The sequence below is a fragment of the Gracilinanus agilis genome, chromosome 5, assembly GCF_016433145.1.
Source record: "Gracilinanus agilis isolate LMUSP501 chromosome 5, AgileGrace, whole genome shotgun sequence".
In the NCBI taxonomy this organism is placed as follows: domain Eukaryota; kingdom Metazoa; phylum Chordata; class Mammalia; order Didelphimorphia; family Didelphidae; genus Gracilinanus; species Gracilinanus agilis.
The window spans coordinates 156,327,707-156,349,251 of record NC_058134.1 but is presented as its reverse complement, the minus strand read 5'-3'; the positions used below and the strand labels follow the sequence as shown (position 1 = coordinate 156,349,251).

The 21,545-nt window shown below is 36.5% G+C and overlaps 1 protein-coding gene and 1 pseudogene across 1 annotated transcript in view; one reads left to right on the top strand and one right to left on the bottom strand.

The window, feature by feature from the left end:
- RSBN1L (round spermatid basic protein 1 like) overlaps positions 1-21,308 on the bottom strand; it is a 97,052-nt gene extending 75,744 nt beyond the window's left edge. The window contains exon 1 of the mRNA XM_044678175.1: positions 20,154-21,308. Within this exon, the coding sequence (XP_044534110.1) occupies positions 20,154-20,775 (622 nt within the window). The 5' untranslated portion in view covers positions 20,776-21,308. The remainder of the gene's footprint in view (positions 1-20,153) is intronic.
- LOC123250837 lies at positions 13,698-13,843 on the top strand (annotated as a pseudogene).
- Positions 21,309-21,545: the final 237 nt, after the last annotated feature.

Below are 21,545 nucleotides of genomic sequence, written 5' to 3'. Positions count from 1 at the left end.
AAAAGAAAGAAAGAGAGAGAGAGAAAGAGAAAGAGAGAGAAAGAGAGAGAAAGAAAGAAAGAAAGAAAGAAAGAAAGAAAGGAAGGAAGGAAGGAAGGAAGGAAGGAAGGAAGGAAGGAAGGAAGGAAAAGAAAGAAGAGAGAGAAAGGAGAAAGGGAAAGATACATCTAAATGAATGTATGTCAGAGTTTGAACTTGGGTTTTCCCAGCTCCAAGTCCTATAATCTAATCACTACCCTACATTACCTTATATCAAGAGTCTAACATAAAAATTTCTAAATGTGAATTAGTCTCATATTAAAAATACATTAGAAAAAAGCAAGATAAAAATATTAAATTTTAAATTCTCTTCACCATAATTATACCTAGAATATACCCATAGAACATTTCTATAACAGTCAAGTCTTTCCTTCTATGTCTGTTCTTTTTCACTAACTCTACTCTCATTTTGGAATTAACACCTAAAAGAATCACAGAATGGAACGGAAACTTAAAGATGGGTTAATCTTACTTCTTCCTACCCTTCCCCCACCCCAAAACCTTCTTGAAACATCCTTTAAAATTAATTATTCACTTTATTCTTGAACACTTCTAGGAAAAAAGTTCTGTACCTTACCATCTTGGGCAATTTTTTTTTAAACAACTATAACTATCAAGAAAGTTTTCCCTAAAATTAGCTAAACATCCCCTCCAATATTACTTAAACACAGCTACAGATGATGTATACATGTAGTTCCTGCTCTTGGGGAGGCTGAATCTGATGGATTGCTTGAGTTCAAAATTTCTGAACTATAATTGAGCTAAAGCAGTGGTTCCCAAACTTTTCTGGCCTACCGCCCCCTTTCCAGAAAAAATATTACTTAGCCCTCTGGAAATTAATTTTTTTAACTTTTAATAGCAATTAATAGGAAAGATAAATGCTCCTGTGGCCATCACCACTTCCCTGGATTGCTGTAGCACCCACCAGGGGGTGGGGGCGCCCACTTTGGGAATCACTGAGCTAAAGTCTGTCACATATTCACATTAAGTCCAGCACCAATGTGGCAATGCCCCACCCAGGGTGAAGGTTTGGGCACCAGGTTGACCAAGAAAAGTTCGTGAAACAGGTCCAAAGTTTCCATGCCAATGTGTGATCAGACATATGAGTGGCTAGGTAAGATATTAAGCCTTGGTCTCAAAAGAAAAAAAAAAATTTATCCACTGGCTCCACTATTTAGAATTTAGGATAAATTCCTTTTCTAAATGATTGTCATTAAAATATGTAAAAGAAGCTATTAAGCCCCAATACTCTCCTCCAGATTTAGATTTAGAACTGGAAAGAATCTTAGGTCATCTAGTTTATTTTAACTCCTTTATTTTAAGAATTGAGGAAACTGAAGCTCAGAGAAAAATTAGGGCAAGTTTTGCATTCCTGTGGACAGCTAGGCAGTACAGTGGATAGAATGCCAAACCTGGAGTCAGGAAGACAAATTCCTGAGTTCAAATCTGGCCTCGGACACTTACTAGCTGTGTGACCCTGAACAACTCATTTAACCCAGTTTGCTTCAGTTTCCTTCTCTGTAAAATAAGCTTGAAAAGGAAATAAATAGCAAACCATTCCAGTATCTTTGCCAAGAAACCCCCAAATGGGATCATGAAGCATGAGACAAGACACAAATGACTGACCAACAAACTCCATTTCTGTATGTGCCAGAGCTTCAAAAACATTTTTTAAAGACGTGTAAAATTTCTACTGTGTCTGACTATGCCCTAAACACGGCAACTCTAGGCAAACAGGGAAAGGACGAGGAGTCAAAAAGAATAATCTGAGAACAGCCATAGAACACAGGTATAAGTAAATCAGGTTTAAAATTATTTGAGTTATTCTGGAACAGTAAACATCTACCACAGAGTCGTACTGGTCAGTAGGCCAGCAGTTGGGAAACCTTTCTATGGTCTTCATGTTCCAAGGATCACATTTCATTTTCTCAATGCCCTTCTTAAAACATGGCACGAGGAACATAATACACCAGATGCAATCTAATTCACAATCCAATGGAGACTGACAAGTGTCAGACAGATTGTTATCTTCCTTTTTTCTGTATTTGGCCAGTAAATTGGTCAAAAATTATACAAGCCTTTTTGGTTGCTTTGTCACACACCTGACTTCTAAAAACTAATTCATATACATATTAAATGCTTTTCTGTCTGGTCTTTTCCAGCCTAAATGTATGCATTTGATTTGGGGGGGGGATAGGAGGGAATAGCACAAAACTCGAAATTTACTTTTATTGATTTTACCCTGTTAAATTTTAGTCTATTAGTTTTAACTTATCTTTTTAGTCCCAATTGTGTTATCACACCTATTTTTCCCTATTGCATCTGTGCCATCTGCAAATCATTCCTCTTCACTTAACACCAATATATTAAGTAGCACTTATCTGGGTAATTATTCACCAAATGACAAACCTAACTCTCCCCACATTTCTTCATTCTGTAAAAAAGAATATCTCACTGCCTAACAAGAAGGATTAGATATAACCTAGCTATCTATAGAATAAATCAGAATGTGAGAAATACAAATAAAAGGAATTATCTACCTTATATTTAAAAGGTACTACTGAAAATAAGGAGAACACAGACCTTAAATATTTAAATGATACTGACATAGTAAATCTGAGGCAGCTGAGTAGTACAGTTGGATAGAATCCTGGATTTGGAAGCAGGAATATCAGAGTTGAAATCCAACCTCAGACATTTACTAGATAGTGTGACCCTGAGCAAGTCACTTAACTTCTGTTTCCCTCATGGGAATAATAATAGCACCTACCTTCCAAGACTGTTGTGAGGATGAAATAAGATCAGAATCATAAAGCACTTGGCACACAATAAGTGCCAAAAGAATGGTAGCTATTATTATTATTAAATTTAAAAAATCAAATTAGTTGAAGTTCAGTGGGGGAAATCAACAATTAAGGGAGATTTAAATACCACGAATGTCCTAAAATAAAAAGTAAATAAAGAAATTAAATTTGAATGGAGTACCAAAGAAACTATTTCATAAACAGAAAGAAAATCAATGTTGCTTTTAAAAATATGAAATAGTCAGAGACTGATATACTGTGGTAAAATTGAAAGTAATGGACCTCTGTACCAGCAGCAATACAATGACCCAGGACAATTCTGAGGGATTTATGGTAAAGATGCTACCCACATTCAGAGGAAGGACTGCAGGAGAGGAAACATATAAGAAAAACAACTGCTTGAACACATGGGTCGGGGTGGACATGATTGAGGGTGTGGATTCGAAACTACCACACCAATGCAACTACCAACAATTTGGAAATTGGTCTTGATCAAGGACACATGACAAAACTAGTGGAAATGTGTATCGGCCATGGGTGGGGGGAATGCGGGGGGGGGGGGTGAAGGGGAAAGGAGGAGCATGAATCATGTAACCCATGTTAAAAATGAATATTAATAAATGTTAAAAAATATGAAATAGTCATGAAACAGGAAGAAAATCAATGTTGCTTTTAAAAATATGGAAGTCATGAAAACTCATTACAAATAAGACCTAAAGAAGAAGCAAATTCACAAAGCCACAAATTCTAACCATTTTACTAATGAATTGTAACACCTGAAAATTAACATGATCAAAGAAACAAGTTCCAGAGGCATCCAAAAGATGAAACAAGTTATAGAAACAAACTACAAGTTGACAATATAAATACAAAAAACAAAATCTACAAGATGTAGCCAGAGTAGTATTCAGAGGCAAATTTATGTCCCTAAATGCTTAAATCAACAATCAATTAAAAAAAATCATTTAAATTCTTACTTATGTGCCAAAATTTATGCTAACCACTGAAAATACGACAGACATGCAATTCCTTCAAGAGACTTATGTTAAGGGGAGATAACATTTCTTATATAATGTTACCATACAGAAGATATGTAGATATACAGATGGGGGGGGGGGCAGAAGAGGAATAGAAAAATCAGGAAAGGCATTACTTGAAAGAATGGGGTGATCTAGGTAAGCTTTGAGAAAAAACCAGGGTTTCTAAAGGGCCGAGGTAAAAAGAGATTATGCTTCAAAAGAAAATAGTGCTGTTTTCAGCTAAGCTAGAGAAATTTAAAATTAACAAATTAATATATTAACAGTAAACAAAATAAGAAATCATTAGTTAAAAATTAAATTAGTACTAAAAAATAAAATTTTCTAAAAAGAAGAATAGAATTGATAAACCATTACTAAAAATAAACAAAAATAAGAAAATGGAAAATAGAACCATTTGAATCAGCAATAAGAAAGTGGAGAACAGGGACAGCTAGGTGGGCCAAGATAGAGAGGCAAGGTTTGGAGACAGGTCTTGGGTTCAATTCTGCCCTCATACAGGTCCTAGCTATGAGACCAGGGGCAAGTCACTTAACCTCAACTGCCTAGCCCTTACTGCTCCCTCTGCTTTGCAACCAATGCTTAGTATCAATTCTAAGAGATAAGGCAAAGTTTTTTTTAAAAAGTGGAGGAAAAAATAGCAAGGTGATAATCAGATTTAAAAAATCTAAGAATATTAAAGACTGTAAAAAATTATTAAATCCCTAAATTGATAAATTGACCATATAAGCAGATTTTGATTGAGAAACTAATCAGTCATAGAAAAGGAACAATCGATTCATGACTAAATGTCATCAAAATATTTGAAGTACAAATACTTCCTTTGATGTATAATAAGCTATTTAAAAATCTGAAGAAAAACTAAAATGCACCTCTTTCCACTAGCTAAATTCTGTAGCAATCCAGGTATACATTAATTGTGATATTATTTTAAGAAGTATTCAAAAACTTAACTCTTATACTGCTAATGATTGATCTCTGTAATCTTGAGTCAAATTGCCAAATCCCTAGCCCTTCCCTAAGGCTACACCCCAGAAGAGAGTCAGTTATCTCAGTCTCCTTACTTTTCCTTCTATGATCAATTAACACAGGTATCAAACCTCAGTAGATGCCTTAGGCCATATCAGATCTGGATCTGGATCTTAGCTCTACTTACTGTTTTAGGTTTTGGCAGTTTGCATTTTATGATGATTACCTCATAATGTTAATGTATCAGGCCATCAGCCTCTCCCCTTCCCCCCATACTGTTGTAACCCCAATAAAAGTGACAAGACATCAGTTGGCAAGAGAGCTCTCAACCATCAGAGCTCCTAACCATGAAGCTCTAGACCATCAGAGCTTACTCGCTGTCTGTCTACCTTATGCCAAAACTTTCTGTGTCTGTGTGTCTTTATTCTCGCCTTATGTTCTCTTTCCATTAATCCTTAACCCGTAACCCATTTTCACTCAGTCCTTGGTTCCCCTTTCTGAGTGTCCAACCCACTAGGAATCTTCGTGGAGTCGGTGGATGGCTTCAAATTCCAAACAACAAGGATAAAGCAGATAAAGAATTATTAATGAATAATGATAGAAAAAACTTAAAATGCAAATAAAAAGCAATACATTCCAAGTTATTCATTATGACCAAATGGAATTTATACCAGTCATAATATGAAATTATTGGCAGGATTATTTCTTAATATGAAAAAGTCACATCAACTACCAACTCTCATTATTTTATTTTTATAAAATTGTAATAAGAGTGATCTACACACTTATTTCAGGTATTCTTGATAAAAAAAATGCAAAAGCCAAAATTCAAAAGCCATTTTCTAAAGCAGAGCATCTCTTTACAGTTACTCAATGAACTGAATGGTGAAGAAACACAAGACTCCTAATATTACTGTTGGCTATCTCTTAGCCAACAAGGTCTCTTATAGAAAATGTATAAAGATCTAGAGAAGACTTAAGATATTGCAATTTAAGTAGATTCTCTATAGAGAATGTCACAAGATTAAAAAGGTGTTGACTGATTGCATTATAAAAAGATGAACTCAAAGTTCTACTAAGCAAATATCATAAGTGTTTACCAATTAATAAACTAAGTTAGAAAGAAATACTAGGGGTCTTCACACTAAAAATAAAGTAGAACAGTTTATTCTCACCCAGTATTTTTAAAGCTTTAAAATATCAAATTAGATAAAAAGACCTTTAAATCTCTTTATATGGTATAATAGTTTACTTAAAAATTAAGAGACTAAAAAAACTAACAGCAATTATAAATGGTTTCAGCAAGACAGTCATTATATAAGACAAAGCCATGAAAGCCAAATGGCATGTAAATAGCTGACCAAAAACATGAACAGGCAGTAGAGCATCAGGAGAAAAACCAGGATTCAGGAAGATCTGTGTGCAAGTGTCTGCAGAACAGTTGTTATGTGATGGGTCTTTGAAGAGATTTTCCTCACTCAGTTATATACATTCACCTAATTCTAATCATAGATCTAGCCCTCAAAAAAAAAAAATGTTAACCAAAAACTAAAGAAACTGATAGAAAGACAAATAACCATTCATGATTTACCAAAAGGTTTGAAATTAATTTTTCTAAGACATATATGAATCTCCTATCAATTATGACACAAATTTTAATGGAAAAAAACTGAATAATCAACCAAAAAGATATTCAATGTATTTTAGCCAGTTTGAGCAGATACGATTAAAGATAGAAACACTACTCAAATTAATTTATGTTCAACTAACATTCAAAATATCAATGGGATACTTTATACAGTAATTAACTAAAACCATATTTTAAGTGAAAAACAAAATGAAACACAATGAAAATATGAAGTTTTAAAAGGTACTGTCATACCACAAGGTAATATATGTCAAAAGTGTACTAGATTTAAAAAAATTGGGGGGGGGGGACTGGAACCAAAGTCATGTAACTGAATAATACTTCATAAATCCAAGATCACAACACATTGGATAAGAAAATTACTGGGAAAATGGGACAGCCAAACAGCACAACTTATGCCACAAAAAATTCCAATTCATCAATGATCTAAACATTCTCTTAAAACACACACACAATTTGAATATATTTGAATGCTGCATCTATTGAAATTATAGTAAGGTGAAACTCCTTCACTATTCAACAAATGTAACAACTGGCACTCAAACTGAGCTTTAGAAATATTGATTCATTTGAGCCATACAACAAATCTGTGAGATATATACACTATTGGGGTTACTATTCTCTTTAAAGTATAAAAACTAAGGCTCAGGGATGTTCAGGGACTAGCCTATGATCACACAGCTATTGGGTATTAGGGGTGGAACTTAAACCTAGGTTGTTCTAGACTCCAAGGCCACACAATATCCATTATCCGATACTGAGAAATTAAAGGATATTAAAAATATAGCTATATATCTATATCTATCTATATACATATATATATGCATGCATGCATGCACACGCGCATGCGCGCGCACACACACACACACACACACATCTCACAGTATCAGAGATTTAGAGCCAAATGGGATCTCAAAGGTCAAGGCCAAATTACTCCTTTTATAGATGAGGAGACTGAAACCCAGAGGCAGGGTATACCAGATCTTCTTAGTTTCCAAGTCCAAGGGTCAACCCACTACAACACAATGCCACTAAATTAATAATTATTTTTAAAACAAAGAACTTTTGTACAACAAAAAAGAAGACTCCAGAAAAAAAGAGGAAATATCTTTGCAATAACCAGTTCTAATAAAAATTCTGATATAAAGTCTATACACTTCCAATCTTGCATTTTCAATTGTCAATCTATTGATTTCTTAATTATTTAAACATTTTTATTAAGACGTCTCCAACAAGATATCCCCAAAACATCTTAAACTCAACATGCCCCCCAAAACTGAACTCATGTTTCCCTTGAAAACTTTCCCTCTTCTTTATTTTCCTATTTTTTAAGAGTACCACCATCCTCCCAGTCATCCAGGCTCCCAACCTCGGCATCCTCTTCTTCCTTACTCTCACTCTCCATGTCCAAACAGCTGCCAAGTCCAGACAACTTTACCTGGTAATGGCTCTCATATTGCCACTCCTCCCTATATCTCCAATCCTGCCTCATCTCCTCTGACACTACCAACACCCTAGTGTAGGCCCTTATCACTTGGAGCCTAGATCATTCAAATAGCCTTCTGGCTGGTCTTCCTAGCCCACATCTCTCCCTTCTCCCATCCACCTTACATTCACCAATCAAACTGATCTTCCTAAAATATAAGTCTGACTATGATCCACCCCACCCACTCCCATTCAATAACTTTTGGGATCAAATATAAAACTCAATTTGGCTTTTTATGTCCTATACAATCTGGATATTTCCTATCTTTCCAAGCTTTTAACAAATTACTTTCCTCTCCACATACTACAGTGGTACAAGCATCCTTACTAGTGCTTGAACAAGACAGTCCATCTCCCAAATCTGTTCATTTTCATTGGCTGACCCTGATTCCTAAAAAAGCTCTCCTCCCTGATCTCCTGGATTCTCTTTGTTGGAGTCCCAACTTTAATACTACTTTCTGTAAGAAACTTTTCACCTTAATTTGTTTGTACATAGTTGCAAACTGATTTTCCTATTATGATGGGACCTTTTGAAAATAGGGATGGCTTTTTTGCCCTTCTTTCTAACCCTAACATTTGGCACAGTACCTGGCTCATAACAGGCACTCAATGCTTGTTTATTTGACTGTACAAATTTATAAGCTAATGACCAAATCTTTAATAGATAAGCAACCAAAGAATATGAACAGAAAATCATAAAACCAAAATTATCAATAACTCTATTAAATCAGAGAAATGAAAATTATAACAATTGAGATAAAACCATTAAAATAACTAAAGTAGTTTAAAACTCTGTAAACCAGGGTGGCAGAGCTATGGGAAAGTTATATTAATCTAATATGAGAGTGACAGAAAAAGAAACCTGAACAAATATTCTAAGCAGCATAATTAATAAAAACAAAAGCCAGCTAAGTCAACAATGTATACAAGAATCGGAAGAAAAGCTTTACAAACAGTACAAAACATAATGTAACAAAATATAATTACATCATAAGGAATGTCAAAAAGAGGAAGGCAAACCCAGATCAAATTACTTACCATCTCCAGGGAGAGGGAAGGAAGGGAGGAAGGAAGAGAGAAAATATGGATCTCATAACTTCAGAAAACTTATGTAGAAAATTGTTATTATATGTGAATAGTAAAATAAAATATCTTAAAAAGAATAAATATAATGAATGGGAAAAAATGAGGAAGGCATATAGCAAGTGATGAAAAATAAACAGAGCTTTGAGTGACAGCTATACTTGGGAGTCAGGAAATGAAGCTTACTATAAAGAAATTCCCAAGAAAGGAAATTAAGTCAAATCAGGTGAACAGCTGATGTAAAAAGGACATGAGGAAACAGGGAAGAATATCCAGGACCAAAAGATGCAGATAAGGAGAATGAGGATTAAAAAGGGACTATCAAATTTAATAATTAAAAAACTGCTGGTAATCTTAGAATGGTTTCAGTTATTTAGTAGACTCAGAAGTCAGAATGCTCAAGGAGTTAAGAAGTGGGAGAGGCCAAATGGAACTGTATAGGGAGAACAGCCAAATGGAATTTCATAGTGAAAGACAGAAAAGATATGATAGTAACTTGAAGAGATAAAGGGTCAAGTGAAAGATTTTGGGTTGTTTTTTTAAAGGATGTTTAAAAGATGTGATTTGAATAACTTAGATCCTATTTCTTGCTATCTTAGGGAGAGGGAATTGGAGAAGGAAGGGGAAAGGAAGAAGAGAGATTTCGAAACTCAAAATTTTAGAAAATGAATGTAAAGATTATTTATACATACAACTGGGAAAAGTATACTTTAAAAAAGCTGTGACATGAACATGTTTATAGACAACAACAGAGGAGACAATAGATAAGAGATTGACAGTATTACACTAGGCAATGATAAATGAGACAAGCTTCTGAAGGAGACAGGAAGGCATAATCTCAACAGCACAAGTAATGCGGTTAAGACTCCAACAAGCAAGAAATAAAGCCACCATTTCCTCTGAGACAGCAGAAAGATGAAGAAAAGATAGGCAAAAACATGGTGGCGAGTATGGAGCAGTGGAAATAAGGGAGTCTCATAATATAGCTAGCCTTTAAATAACATTTTAAGAATTCCAAAAGCACTTTGCTATTCCAGGTGGTCCTCACAGTACAATGTGAGGTAGATGCTTTCCCATTTTAGAGATGAGAAAACTGAAGCTGGGAGATTAGCTATTTAGTGTCTGAGACATGACTTAACTTTAATCTTCTCTCCAAATTGGTTAACAATAGAGCAGGGGATCCACATGGGACCATAGAATCTATTCCTATGTATAAAAGATAGTAGGAAAAAAGGTTGAGGGGGGAAAAGAACCAAATCCAGCACTATCTTCCTACTATTATAAAACATGAGGATAATTTCATTGGTAGATGAGGAAACTCATGATACCAATACAAACTGGTATCTTCTCTGCAATTCATAGTTTTAGAGAGTTGCCCTGGGAGGGTAAATGATTTGAATAGGATCATATAGCCAATATGCATCAGAGGTAGAACTTGAATGAAGCATTCCTGGCTTTGAGAACAAGTCTCTATCTACTCCTCCTCAATGCTTCTCTAAGAATGAAATAAGAAAGCAGGACATTAAATTTTATCTTTTTTTTAAAAACCTTGTATTTGCATTGCTGGTGGCGTTGTGAATTGATGCAACCATTCTAAATGGCAATTTGGAACTATTCTCAAAGGGCTTTAAAAGACTTTCTGCCTTTTGATCCAGCCATACCACTGCTGGGTTTATACCCCAAAGAGATAATAAGGAAAAAGACTTGCACAAAAATATTTATAACCGCACTCTTTGTAGTGGCAAAAAACTGGAAAATAAGGGTATGCCCTTCAATTGGGGAATGGCTGAACAGATTGTGATATATGCTGGTGACAGAATACTATTGTGCTCAAAGGAATAAAGAACTGGAGGAATTCCATGTGAACTGGAAAGACCTCCAGGAATTGATGCAGAAGCAGACGCAGGAGAACATTGTACACAGAGACTGATACATTGTGGCACAATCGAATGTAATGGACTTCTGTACTAGCAGTAATGCAATGACTCAGGACAATTTTGAGGAAGCTATGAAAAAGAACGCTACCCACATTCAGAGGAAAAACTATGGCAGTAGAAACACAGAAGAAAAACAATGCTTGAACACATGGGTTGTTGCAGACATGATTGGGGATGTACTTTAAACGATCACCCCAGTACAACTATCAATGATATGGAAATAGGCCTTGATCAATGACACATGTAAAGACCAGTGGAAATGCCTGTCGTTGGCTATTGAGGGTGGGGGGATGGAGGGGAGAGTAAGAACATGAATCATTTAACCATGGGAAAATCTTTTATTATAAAATTAAAAAAAAAACATAACCCCCACCAAGAAAAGGAAAATGATAAATGCTAGAGGAACAGTGGGGAAAACAGGGATTTTAATGTATTGTTAGTATAGCTGTATATACTGATACAATCATTCTGGAAAGTAATTTGAAATTTATTTCCCAAAATCTATTAAACTGTGCAAATATTTTGATCCAGAAATACCACTATTAAGTACCACACTACTATACTCAAAGAGATCCAAGAAAAAGGAAAAGAACTCACATACAAAAAATATTTATAGCAGCTCATTCTGTTGATTGGGGAATGGTTGAACAAGTTATGAAATATAAGTGATTAAATATTTTTATGCTATAAAAAACAAACAAACCTTCTATTTGATCCATCTTTCCACCATGTTAATATCTTTTTGGATCTGATTCTATTATCCAAAGAGTACAACAGCCATTCCAGCTTTTTCTCTTCTGAAAATTTGGTAAATGTGCCATCCATGATTTTGTTAAAGTTATCAGTGAAAATATTCAAGGGCCTTCATCTAGATTGGCAGTAATCCAATAATCATAATTCTTTGGGTCTCATCAATTAACTAGAATACTCTTTTCCTTCAAGGCTTCCTTAAAATGTCATATATTCCAAAAGGCCCTCCCTAATTTCCCAAGCTAAAGTGGCTTTCCTTCTATTTCAATTTGCCTAGATCAGTGATGGGCAAACTACAGGCCCTAGGGCCAAATGTGGCCAGCTGAAATGTTCTATCTGGCAGGGCAACATTATTCCTAATCTGATGAATACAATGAGGTAGAATACAATACAATGAATCTTCGAAAGAGTTGCCTTAGAAACAGACTGGCAGATGAGCATTTCCTTTCCTTTGGTCCCCTCTTTAAAAAGTTTGCCCATCACTGGCCTATATCATTTTATCTAGCCATTGTATTACTCTCATAAATAACCTACTCCCAGTTTCTCTTGACTTCGCCACAATTCTTCACTTAACACTTCCTTTTCCCCAGTCAGGCCCTACTTATCTAAGTGCATCTTCTCCACATCCTAGTAGAATGTAAATTCCTTACAGCCAGAACTTTATAACTTTTTAATATTTAAATTCTCATTGCCTAGACCAGGGTCTTGAACACTTTGGCTAAATGCCTGTTAAAGGAATAAATACAATGCAAATATTCTTCAAATATTCTGACAACTCTTACAAAAGAATATACTGGTGTTTTTTTCAAGACTTATAAATGACAGGAGGAAAATGGAAGATTGTCAGAACTCTTTCTATTGTTTCTAATAAGGACTAGAAAAGCTGACAGTTGCAGTGTAGAAAGGGTAAATAGCAAAGCCAGAGGGAAAAGACTAATAAAAATGGAGCAAGTTCCAAATAAGGTCTCAGGAATAAAGGTAGAAAGGTGATTATTTAAAAAGTAGAAAAGGAAAAACCAATAATTTACAAACAAATATTTTTCCAAGCCCCAGTTAATGGCCTCCTTGTCAGAGCAATGATCTGAATAACATTTCCAATTCTACAATACAATAAATCTCATCACTTCTTCACCTCCTCCCCCAAAATATCTCCCAATGCCCTGATTTTTTTTCTGCTATTTTTGTCACTGCTTTTGTCCTTAACGAATGTTATACTTTCTCCTTCCATTGCAACCAGTCACTAAATCTTAATGATTTTTATTTAAGCATCAACAACATTAAGTATATACTATTTGTAGGCACTGGGAAAACAAGGACATAATGATACAGTCTTTTCTCAAGAAACTTATATTCTACTTGGGAAAAACAACATGTACATAGAAAATCAAAAGGAAAACATAAAAATAATTTCTGAGGAGAGGATACTAGCAATTGGGTTAGGTGAGAGGGAAGAAAAAGCAAAATGACTTCCTGTAATGGGGGCATTTATGCTGAGTTCTGAAGAAAGCTAAGATTTTAGGAGGCAGTAGTAAAAAAGCAGTACATTTCAAGGAGTTGAGACAAAACTGTGAAAAGGTACTAAGACAAGTTCTGGAATGTTAAGTATGGGAAACTAATAAAGTCAGTGAACCTGGCCCATAGGTCCATGAAGGACAATAAAAGGTAGTACACCTGAAAGGTGGACTGGAGTCAGACTAAAAAAAGCCTTAAAAGCTAAATAAAAGAGTTCCTATTTTGCCTAGGAAGCAATAGGAAGGCACTGGAATTTCTTAAAAGATACTATGCTAGGGCCAGATCTATGCTATATATAGGAAGAGCAATGATGGGTATGTGATTGAATTAATACTGTACACACCTCCCCACATACCTTTTTAAGGAAGTCTTTTTTGATTCCCTTTAATTCTAGCACCTTCTCCCAAAGGATTATCTCAAATTTACCCTGTCAATTGCTTCTTGGCCTTTTGGCTAAAATCAAGTGCAGTATCAAATTTACCCTTCAAGTTATATAATTTCAATAACCTACCCAGTATTTGATCTCAGTGCTTCTGCCTTCTAGAATTGCATTCTTATGCCAGACTGGTGGCACATCCCACATTAAATTATATGCCCTAATAATGCAGGGTAGATTTATATGCTTTCCATAAAATAGTAACCAAGACTAGATATTTGATCATTTTTTCAAGGCAAACAGGGTAAATAAGTTGTTTTTCTTAATCAAATAAGTTTGTATTAACATGTTCTCATTTAAATATAAAATTATATTACATGAAAAAATATAGATTGTAATTATAAAGTAAGCACTTAATAGAAGCTTGTTGATCTGATATAATATGCTGCTATAATCATTTCCACAAGAAGATCAAGCTGAAGCCTTGAATCTCCAGATAATTTTCAGGAAGATGGGCACATTATAGATAATGTACTCAATCCCACAGTCAAATCTTAACCATTCTAGAAGACTGTTAAATGACCACTTATTCTATAATCATTCCTTTCATAATGCCACTTACAATATACTAGAAGTCAAGATCAAGGCTAAAAAAGTCAAGAAATGTGTCTGATGAAATTTTTAATGCTGATACAAACTGGGAAGAAGAAGACCTTAAAGCACCTGAATTCTGAGATTATTAAAGGGGAATCTAGCTTTTGGAGTAGTACTTTCTTTTGCAGGTATATATTCATTTTCATCATTTTAACTATTGTATTTTAAATTGATGAATCATTTTGTAAGTCTGAAAGCTCTTTTCTTTTTTCCAGTCTATGAATAACAAAAGTACTAAAATAAGTACATAAACCATTACAATTTTCATACTGACAATATTAAAAACAGCCTATAACTTCATAAATATCAATTAGAATTAACCTTGGCAACTAATAATTTTCTGATTAACCATAAAACTAAACTTAAGAAACACATAATGTTCCTTCTAATTATGAAGCTTACATCTATGTGTAGAATATGTATTAAGGTCACATATAATACATTTTTATCAAAATAAAATGTATTTATCCTCAAATTTATTTAAGGCAAATCCAGTTCTTTTGCAAAATATTCTTTTTTACTTTATTGCACTTGCTCAATACTTACTCTACACCTATTATTTGTAAGCTATTGTGATGGGCAGGATGCAAGCCTACAAGATCTAAGCAGTAGTTTACAGCTTTGATACGGAAATAAGGCAACTACACAAATAATTATAATAGAGAACATAATGTCAAAAAGAAAGTGGCATACTAGTTGAGGAGAGACAATTTGATGCTACAGGCTTTTAAAAAGACATTGGAATCAATATAAGTATTACAAGTGACAGCTTTTGGGGAGAGGCAATGGAGAGGAGTGGTAAAGAATGAGTGGCTAATAGCTGTGCTTTTGCTGATTAATCAATTGGTAGTAATAGAGATGAAAAAGAAAAAAGCACTTCAGGGAAACATTTAAAACAATTAAGAAGGAATTTCACAAAAGTACACAGACAAAAAGAGCAGTATGGGCACTACTATGTTACATTTCATATTCACTTTAAAGGAAAATCAAGATGTGTATCATTAAGGTTCAGTTTTGTATACAATTCTTTTTCTGTTCTCTCTATACTGAAATGTTCAAGGCTGTTGATGTTTAAGCTTATAAAAAAAAGGAAAATTTTGTAAAAAGAATTGAAATCAATACATGACAGCTCAAACACCCCAAACTCTCAAAATTTATAAAATTATAATATATATGTGTGTGTGTAGTCACCCTTCTCTCCTGTTTCTAATCAGTTAAAAACTAGGAAATGAAATGGGCAAAGGCCAGGTCCAAGAAGACTGAGGTACAAAAGGATAAACAGTTAACTTTTACAAACTTTTATTCTTAAAATCTAACCAATGAAATTGTTATATTTCTGTCTCATTGGAAAAAAATTAGGGTGGATATATGTATATGCATATATATTCAATTAAGTTATTACCAAATTATTGCTTAGTTACATTTAAAATATAGCACAGAAAAGTTTGTAACATGTTTTCAAAAGAGGCAAAGCTTTCAGTAGATTGAAATTTGATATCCTTCCTAGAAATACCTTAACCTTGAATGTAGTTTCCCCTTGTTTTCTGATTTTTAGAATGAAAATCAGGGGGAAAAAAAAAACGAGGTCAAGCTTCTGCATGCCACTTGAAAGACAGGTCCAGCAAACACAGGGTAGGCAGTAGTAAATTTAATATCACTCTTCTCCATAAGCCAAGTTCATGTGGCAATAGCATAAACAGTTTTATGTCTTTCTGATCTGGATCTAACTGAACAGCAAAATTACATAACTAATCTTTTAACTTGGCATTAAATAAAATATATTCTGTAAATAACACTTTTGAGAAGCAGTGTAGTCGTCTTTTTGAATATATATATACATATACATACATACATACACACATACATACATACATGTATGTATGTATGTATGTATATTTCTGTCTTACTAACAATCTTAGATAGAATGGCACTGGCCAGGCAAACAAGGGATTACTTAGCTGGGAAATTTCTGAGGCCACATTTGAAGGAAGATCCTCTTAACTCCAGGCACACTATTCACTGTGCTACCTAGCTGTCTCTGAGAAGCTGTGTAGTCTTAAGGATAAAAGTGTAGACCTTGAAATCCCAGAGACTTGAGATTTAAGTCCTTCCTCTAACTCCCATTAGCTGTGTGACTCAAGTTATTCAACCTCTCTGGGACAACACTGTAAAACTAAGGACAACTAATAAATTGTAGTTCTGAATTACATATATATACACACAGAGAAATGCACACTTTAGGGTATTTAATATGATATATTTTTAAGTGTTTAGAAAACCAGACATTCTATACAAGTAAGTATGTTACTACAATGTTACAATACAAAAAGAACTAAGGTAGTTAAATATTTTCTACTATGTACATACTTACTACAAAGTCATTCTCACGAAAGTTAGGTACCTTCTAAATACATCTTTCATTTTTTAATTGGAGTTTCTAATAAATAAAACCTAATTTGTCTAGTTTGATGTGAGAATGAGACATGACAAATAACTGAATTTTCCTGATAATGAAGCTGATTGTCCTGTGATATGATACTCAAGCATGAAAGGTCCTCTGCATTAACACCTAATATTTTAGAGAAATCTATTTTGTTCTATTTTTTGTAGTTTTTCTGTCTTCTCCTAAGCAGTGTCACTTTTAACTACTGTCAGCCTAACAACTGCACTCCTTCCCCTTCCCTCCTATTTCTGGTCTAGAAACTGAGAAATCAAAAAAAGCAAGTTAGTTAGAATTCTGGGCAAAAGCAAGTAAATGAGCTGGGCATAATAAACATCATAGTTTTGGTACAAATTAAGTTTAATTATTAATTTTAATAAATCAGTCTTGGCCACATGGATACCTTTTTTTGCTTCCTATTGAATGGCTAAATGAGCTATAAACAAGAGAATTGCCCTAGTGTTATGGAAAGAAACCTGTCTTAGGATTTTGCAGATAGAGGGAACTCCCTGATGAAAGAATTACCCCTACTAAAAAACTTATAGTCTTAGAAAGTGGTTCAGAGGAATGAGAAGTTAAATGATTTACCCAGTGTCACACAGTTGTGTTTGCAAAGTGGTTCTTAATTTAGGTCTTCTTAGCTTCAAGGTTGGCTTTATTCTTAAACAATGCTGCTTCTCTACTACCATACTCATCCAGTTTATACTCTAGTTAAAAAAAAAAGATCCTAAAAAAAATCAAATTCCTTTGCCCCAGCCTTTTCTTATTTAGGCCTTATTTTTGCATAAATGACTGAATTATAGTTATGCCTATCTTAATAGAACATCACCACTAATCAAATCTCATTAATCTGCTTAAAGAGATCTTACTCTTCAAAAGGAAAACTATTTTTATTTCTTAATTCAGTAAATGCTTTATTTCAATAGGGTGTGGATCAATCTTTCTCAATTAGAAAGCAAAGATTTCTACCAATAGATGTACCAGCACATGACTAAAGGAAAAGGTTAAACAAAACCTAGTCATTATATATTTTAAGTTTTTTTCCTCATAAAAAGAGTAACAAGGTCATTAAAAAGAAAACCCAGCCTTACCGGGGTGCTGATATCTAGTTCACAGAAATAGGGTATTCCAGGTGTGAAAGTTATCTCCATGATGCAGATCTGTAGGTTTAAAGTCTTAAAGCAAGGGGTTCTGGTCTTGTAAAACACAATACAACCTAATCTTTCCTGGATCACCATTATAAAATTTATTTCAAAGCAATTGATTTCCTTTATAATCTCATGTATTATTCTGAGATGAAGTTAATAAATTTTACATATTTGTCAAAGGGGTACATACCTTTTTACCTTCTTTACATACCTTCTTAAAAGATTAAGAACCTCAGTTATAGATTTTTCTAAGGCACTGAAAGGTTCAATAGCTTGCTTTGGTAAGAGTTAGAGGTAGAACTTGAATCTAAGTCATCCTGACTACAAGGTTGACCTTCAAACCAATATGCCAGAAAGCCTAGGTCTTCTTTTTAAGGGGGAAAAAAATTCAAAAAGAAAATATGCCTCCTTCGAACATAATCAAAAGGAAAAAAGAAATTACCCAAAAGAATTTACAGAAGTTACAAAAGAGAAATATAAAGTTTTTTTTTCTGTTTAAACAGATCATAACCCTAAGAACAAGACGGTTCAAAATATTACTTATGATTAGAAGTCTTACAAACAATAAATATTTGAAATTGTTTTATGTTTTACACATTCAAAATTACAAATTTTTGGCCTTAATCTTACTTATAGGTCATTTCATTCATTATTTATGAACTCAAGAAAAAGAAACCTAACAAAATGTATTATACTCCTTCCAGATCATGAAGATCAATATGGCAAAGTGCTATCTTATGCTTACTCCATAAATACTAACAACAGATACTGAAAAGTATTCCAGGAATATGTGGTTGCCAATAATGAAAACAAAATAACCTCAAGATATATGCTACTGGGCCCTTCTGAATATAACCTGAATAACTGTCACTCTCAAAAGTATTTTGAAGGAAACTCTCCCCAAAGGGGATAGATCCCAAAGTATTGATGGCTGAACTTAGACAATTGTTGCATTAATGACAAAACATAAAAAGGAAGCACCACATCATATGCAAGAATAATGTTATCAGTGTCAATAAAAGAAACCCAATTCAAATAAACTAATGATATTTTTGATCATAAGATGTTAAGTGAAACTAGCAACACTAAAGTTCCCTGCTATTTTTTTCTTGGAATTGAAAACACACATTTCTAATTCTCAATTACTCTCCAAGTTATAATAGCAATAGCAGTTCATCATACTACAATTGCTAGAGGCCATAAGTAATTTTTAAAAATTACAAGTGCTACTTGAAAAATGTTCTGACAGTTCTCTCTGAAATACTTTTCAGAATCAAATCCTTAAGTATTTGCCCCCCCCCTTTGAAATAATTTCCACTTAAGTCATTTTTTAAGTTAATCTTCCCCATGCATTTATTTTAATCTCCATTAAAGGCAAAATAATACAGCAATTTTATAAATTATATACACACACATATTTTATACACATGTATAAAAACACACATGCTTTCTGAGAGGTCTGAAGGGCAGGATAGTTTCGACTAAGGCCACCAAAATCTCTCAAGAATATGTATATGTAAGAGAGAGAAAGAGGGAGGGAGGGAGGAGAAAACAGCATACTCAGCGCCCAGGACACCACCTCATTTCCCTAATAGGGATGAAAAGCTCAGGCCTCTGGTAGCTTCCAGCTGACGCCAGTGTTCTCCACATCATCCCCCCCCTCCTTTTTTTTTTTTTTTTTTGAGGGGATCTTCAGATGAAGAAGCTACTGATGGCATTGGAGGAGGGGAGAAGGGGCTGGTGGTCCTGTCTCAAATCTATGGTACTAGGATCCCTTCAAAGCAGCTCTAAGCCCAAACCTCTTCATGCCTCACGCCTCCCTTCCTGGGACATGAAGCATCAGCACCCAAAGACATCTAAAGTGAGTCCCCTAAAGGAAGCTCTATCCAATAGCACAGCGCATCATTTCGGAGGCTAAAACGGGTGTCGAGACCGTGGAGGATGGGGAGGACGGGGAGGAGAGTTCCCTTCCCTGGCTACTAAAATTACAAGCTCTATTTCCTGCCCCTAGGGTGACGACCAAATCACCTCGAGGAGAGAGGTCCTTTCCCTGGGTTCGCTGCCAATCTGGGCCACCCCATCTTTGCAAGACAGCCCCTTGGACAACCTTCGCTTGGGTACCACGACCCCTCCCCCCTGCCCACGAGAAGGCAAAGGAGGGAGAGGCTGGAGCGGTAGAGTACCGAGCACTGCCCCTTCCCGGCCCGCGCGGGCCGCTCCCCAGACCTGCCCTCCGCGCCCGCCACCCCACGGGCCCGGGAGAGCACCCACCTCTCTGCAGGAGTTTCACCTCCCCGTTTTCCTCTCGCGCTCCGCCGGCCTCGCCCGCCCCGCCGGCGATGTGCCTCCTCTTCTCCTTCTCCCGCTTCTCCTTGGGTCTCCGAGGCTTGGTGTTAGCGGTAGCAGGGGACGGGAGCAGAAGATGGTGGTGGGGTTGTGCGTGAAGCAGCGTCGGGGAGACGAGCAGTTTGCGGGGCAGAGGTTGGGGAGAGAGCGAAGAAGAGGAGGATGAGGAGGACGAGGACGAGGAGGAGGAAGACGAAGAAGAGGAGGAGGAGGAGGAAGAAGAGGAGGAGGAGGAAGTGGTAGCGGCGCCCGCGGGAAAAGAGAAGCCGCCAGGAGGGGTGGCGGCAGCGGCCACAGCCGCGAAGCTCCACAACGCGGGGCTGCCATAGCTCTGAGGCGGAGGCGGCTGCTGCCTGCTATTCCCGCCGCCGCCGCCGCCCCCTTCCCCGTTCACCCTCCGCGACGGCTTCTTCTCCTCGGTCCGGACCTTTTTGGCTGACAGAGAGCACGACGGATCCCGAGGAGAGGGAGGCGGCGGTGGCTTGCAGAATGATTCTTTCTCTGGGGCGGCGGCAGCGCCGTGGACGGGGTTCAGCGGCTCCGCCATTTTGCGATCCTGTTGTATTTACTCTCCGTCCGCTCCCAAGCGAAGGGGCGAGAGGGGCGGGCCATCATCGGGAGGGGAGGGGAAGACGGGGAAGGGGCGGAGCGAAGGAGGGGCAGCTCGGTGGCGTTCTCCATAGGACGAACGGCACTGAGGGATCCCTCCTTTCGCCAATCATACTCGCGGACAGGGAAATAAGGGGGTGGGACTGAGAAGCGGAGGGGAGAAGTTGAGTGGGGTTCTGCGGCACGCGGCGCTAGACTCGGAGGGGGCTGGGCGGACCTGCCAACCGCCCCCTGGCTCCGCGCCTCCTCGGCCTCAGCGGGGTGACAGCAGAGCGCGAGGACCCGCCCGAGATGTCCAAATCTGCCTCTCCTCGGCTCTCGCACCTCTCTGTCAGTACAACCATTTTTTTCCCCTTCCTGTCCTTTCTTTTACGCTTCATTACTTTCTCTTCCTGTTCTGCTGGGCCCCTTCCTGGCTCACTGATTTCTGACGAGTTAATTTCAGGGAGATTCAGAGGAGGGAAGCGGCAGGCGAAGAGTAAGTCTTTTTTTTTTTTTTTTTTTTTTTTTTTTTTTTCCGGTTTAGGTTCGTAGCAGGGATGGAGGAAGGAACCTAGAGTCAGTGTTTCTGACCAAATGCTGCTGTTGTTAGCGTCGTCGTCATTACTATCTGGCTTTCGACATTTTCCTGTTCTTCCAGAGCGCTCTCGAAAGCTGGGGTCAGTAAGTCTGGCCAACTAGCACCTACTCTTTCAGTACTAGGTACTG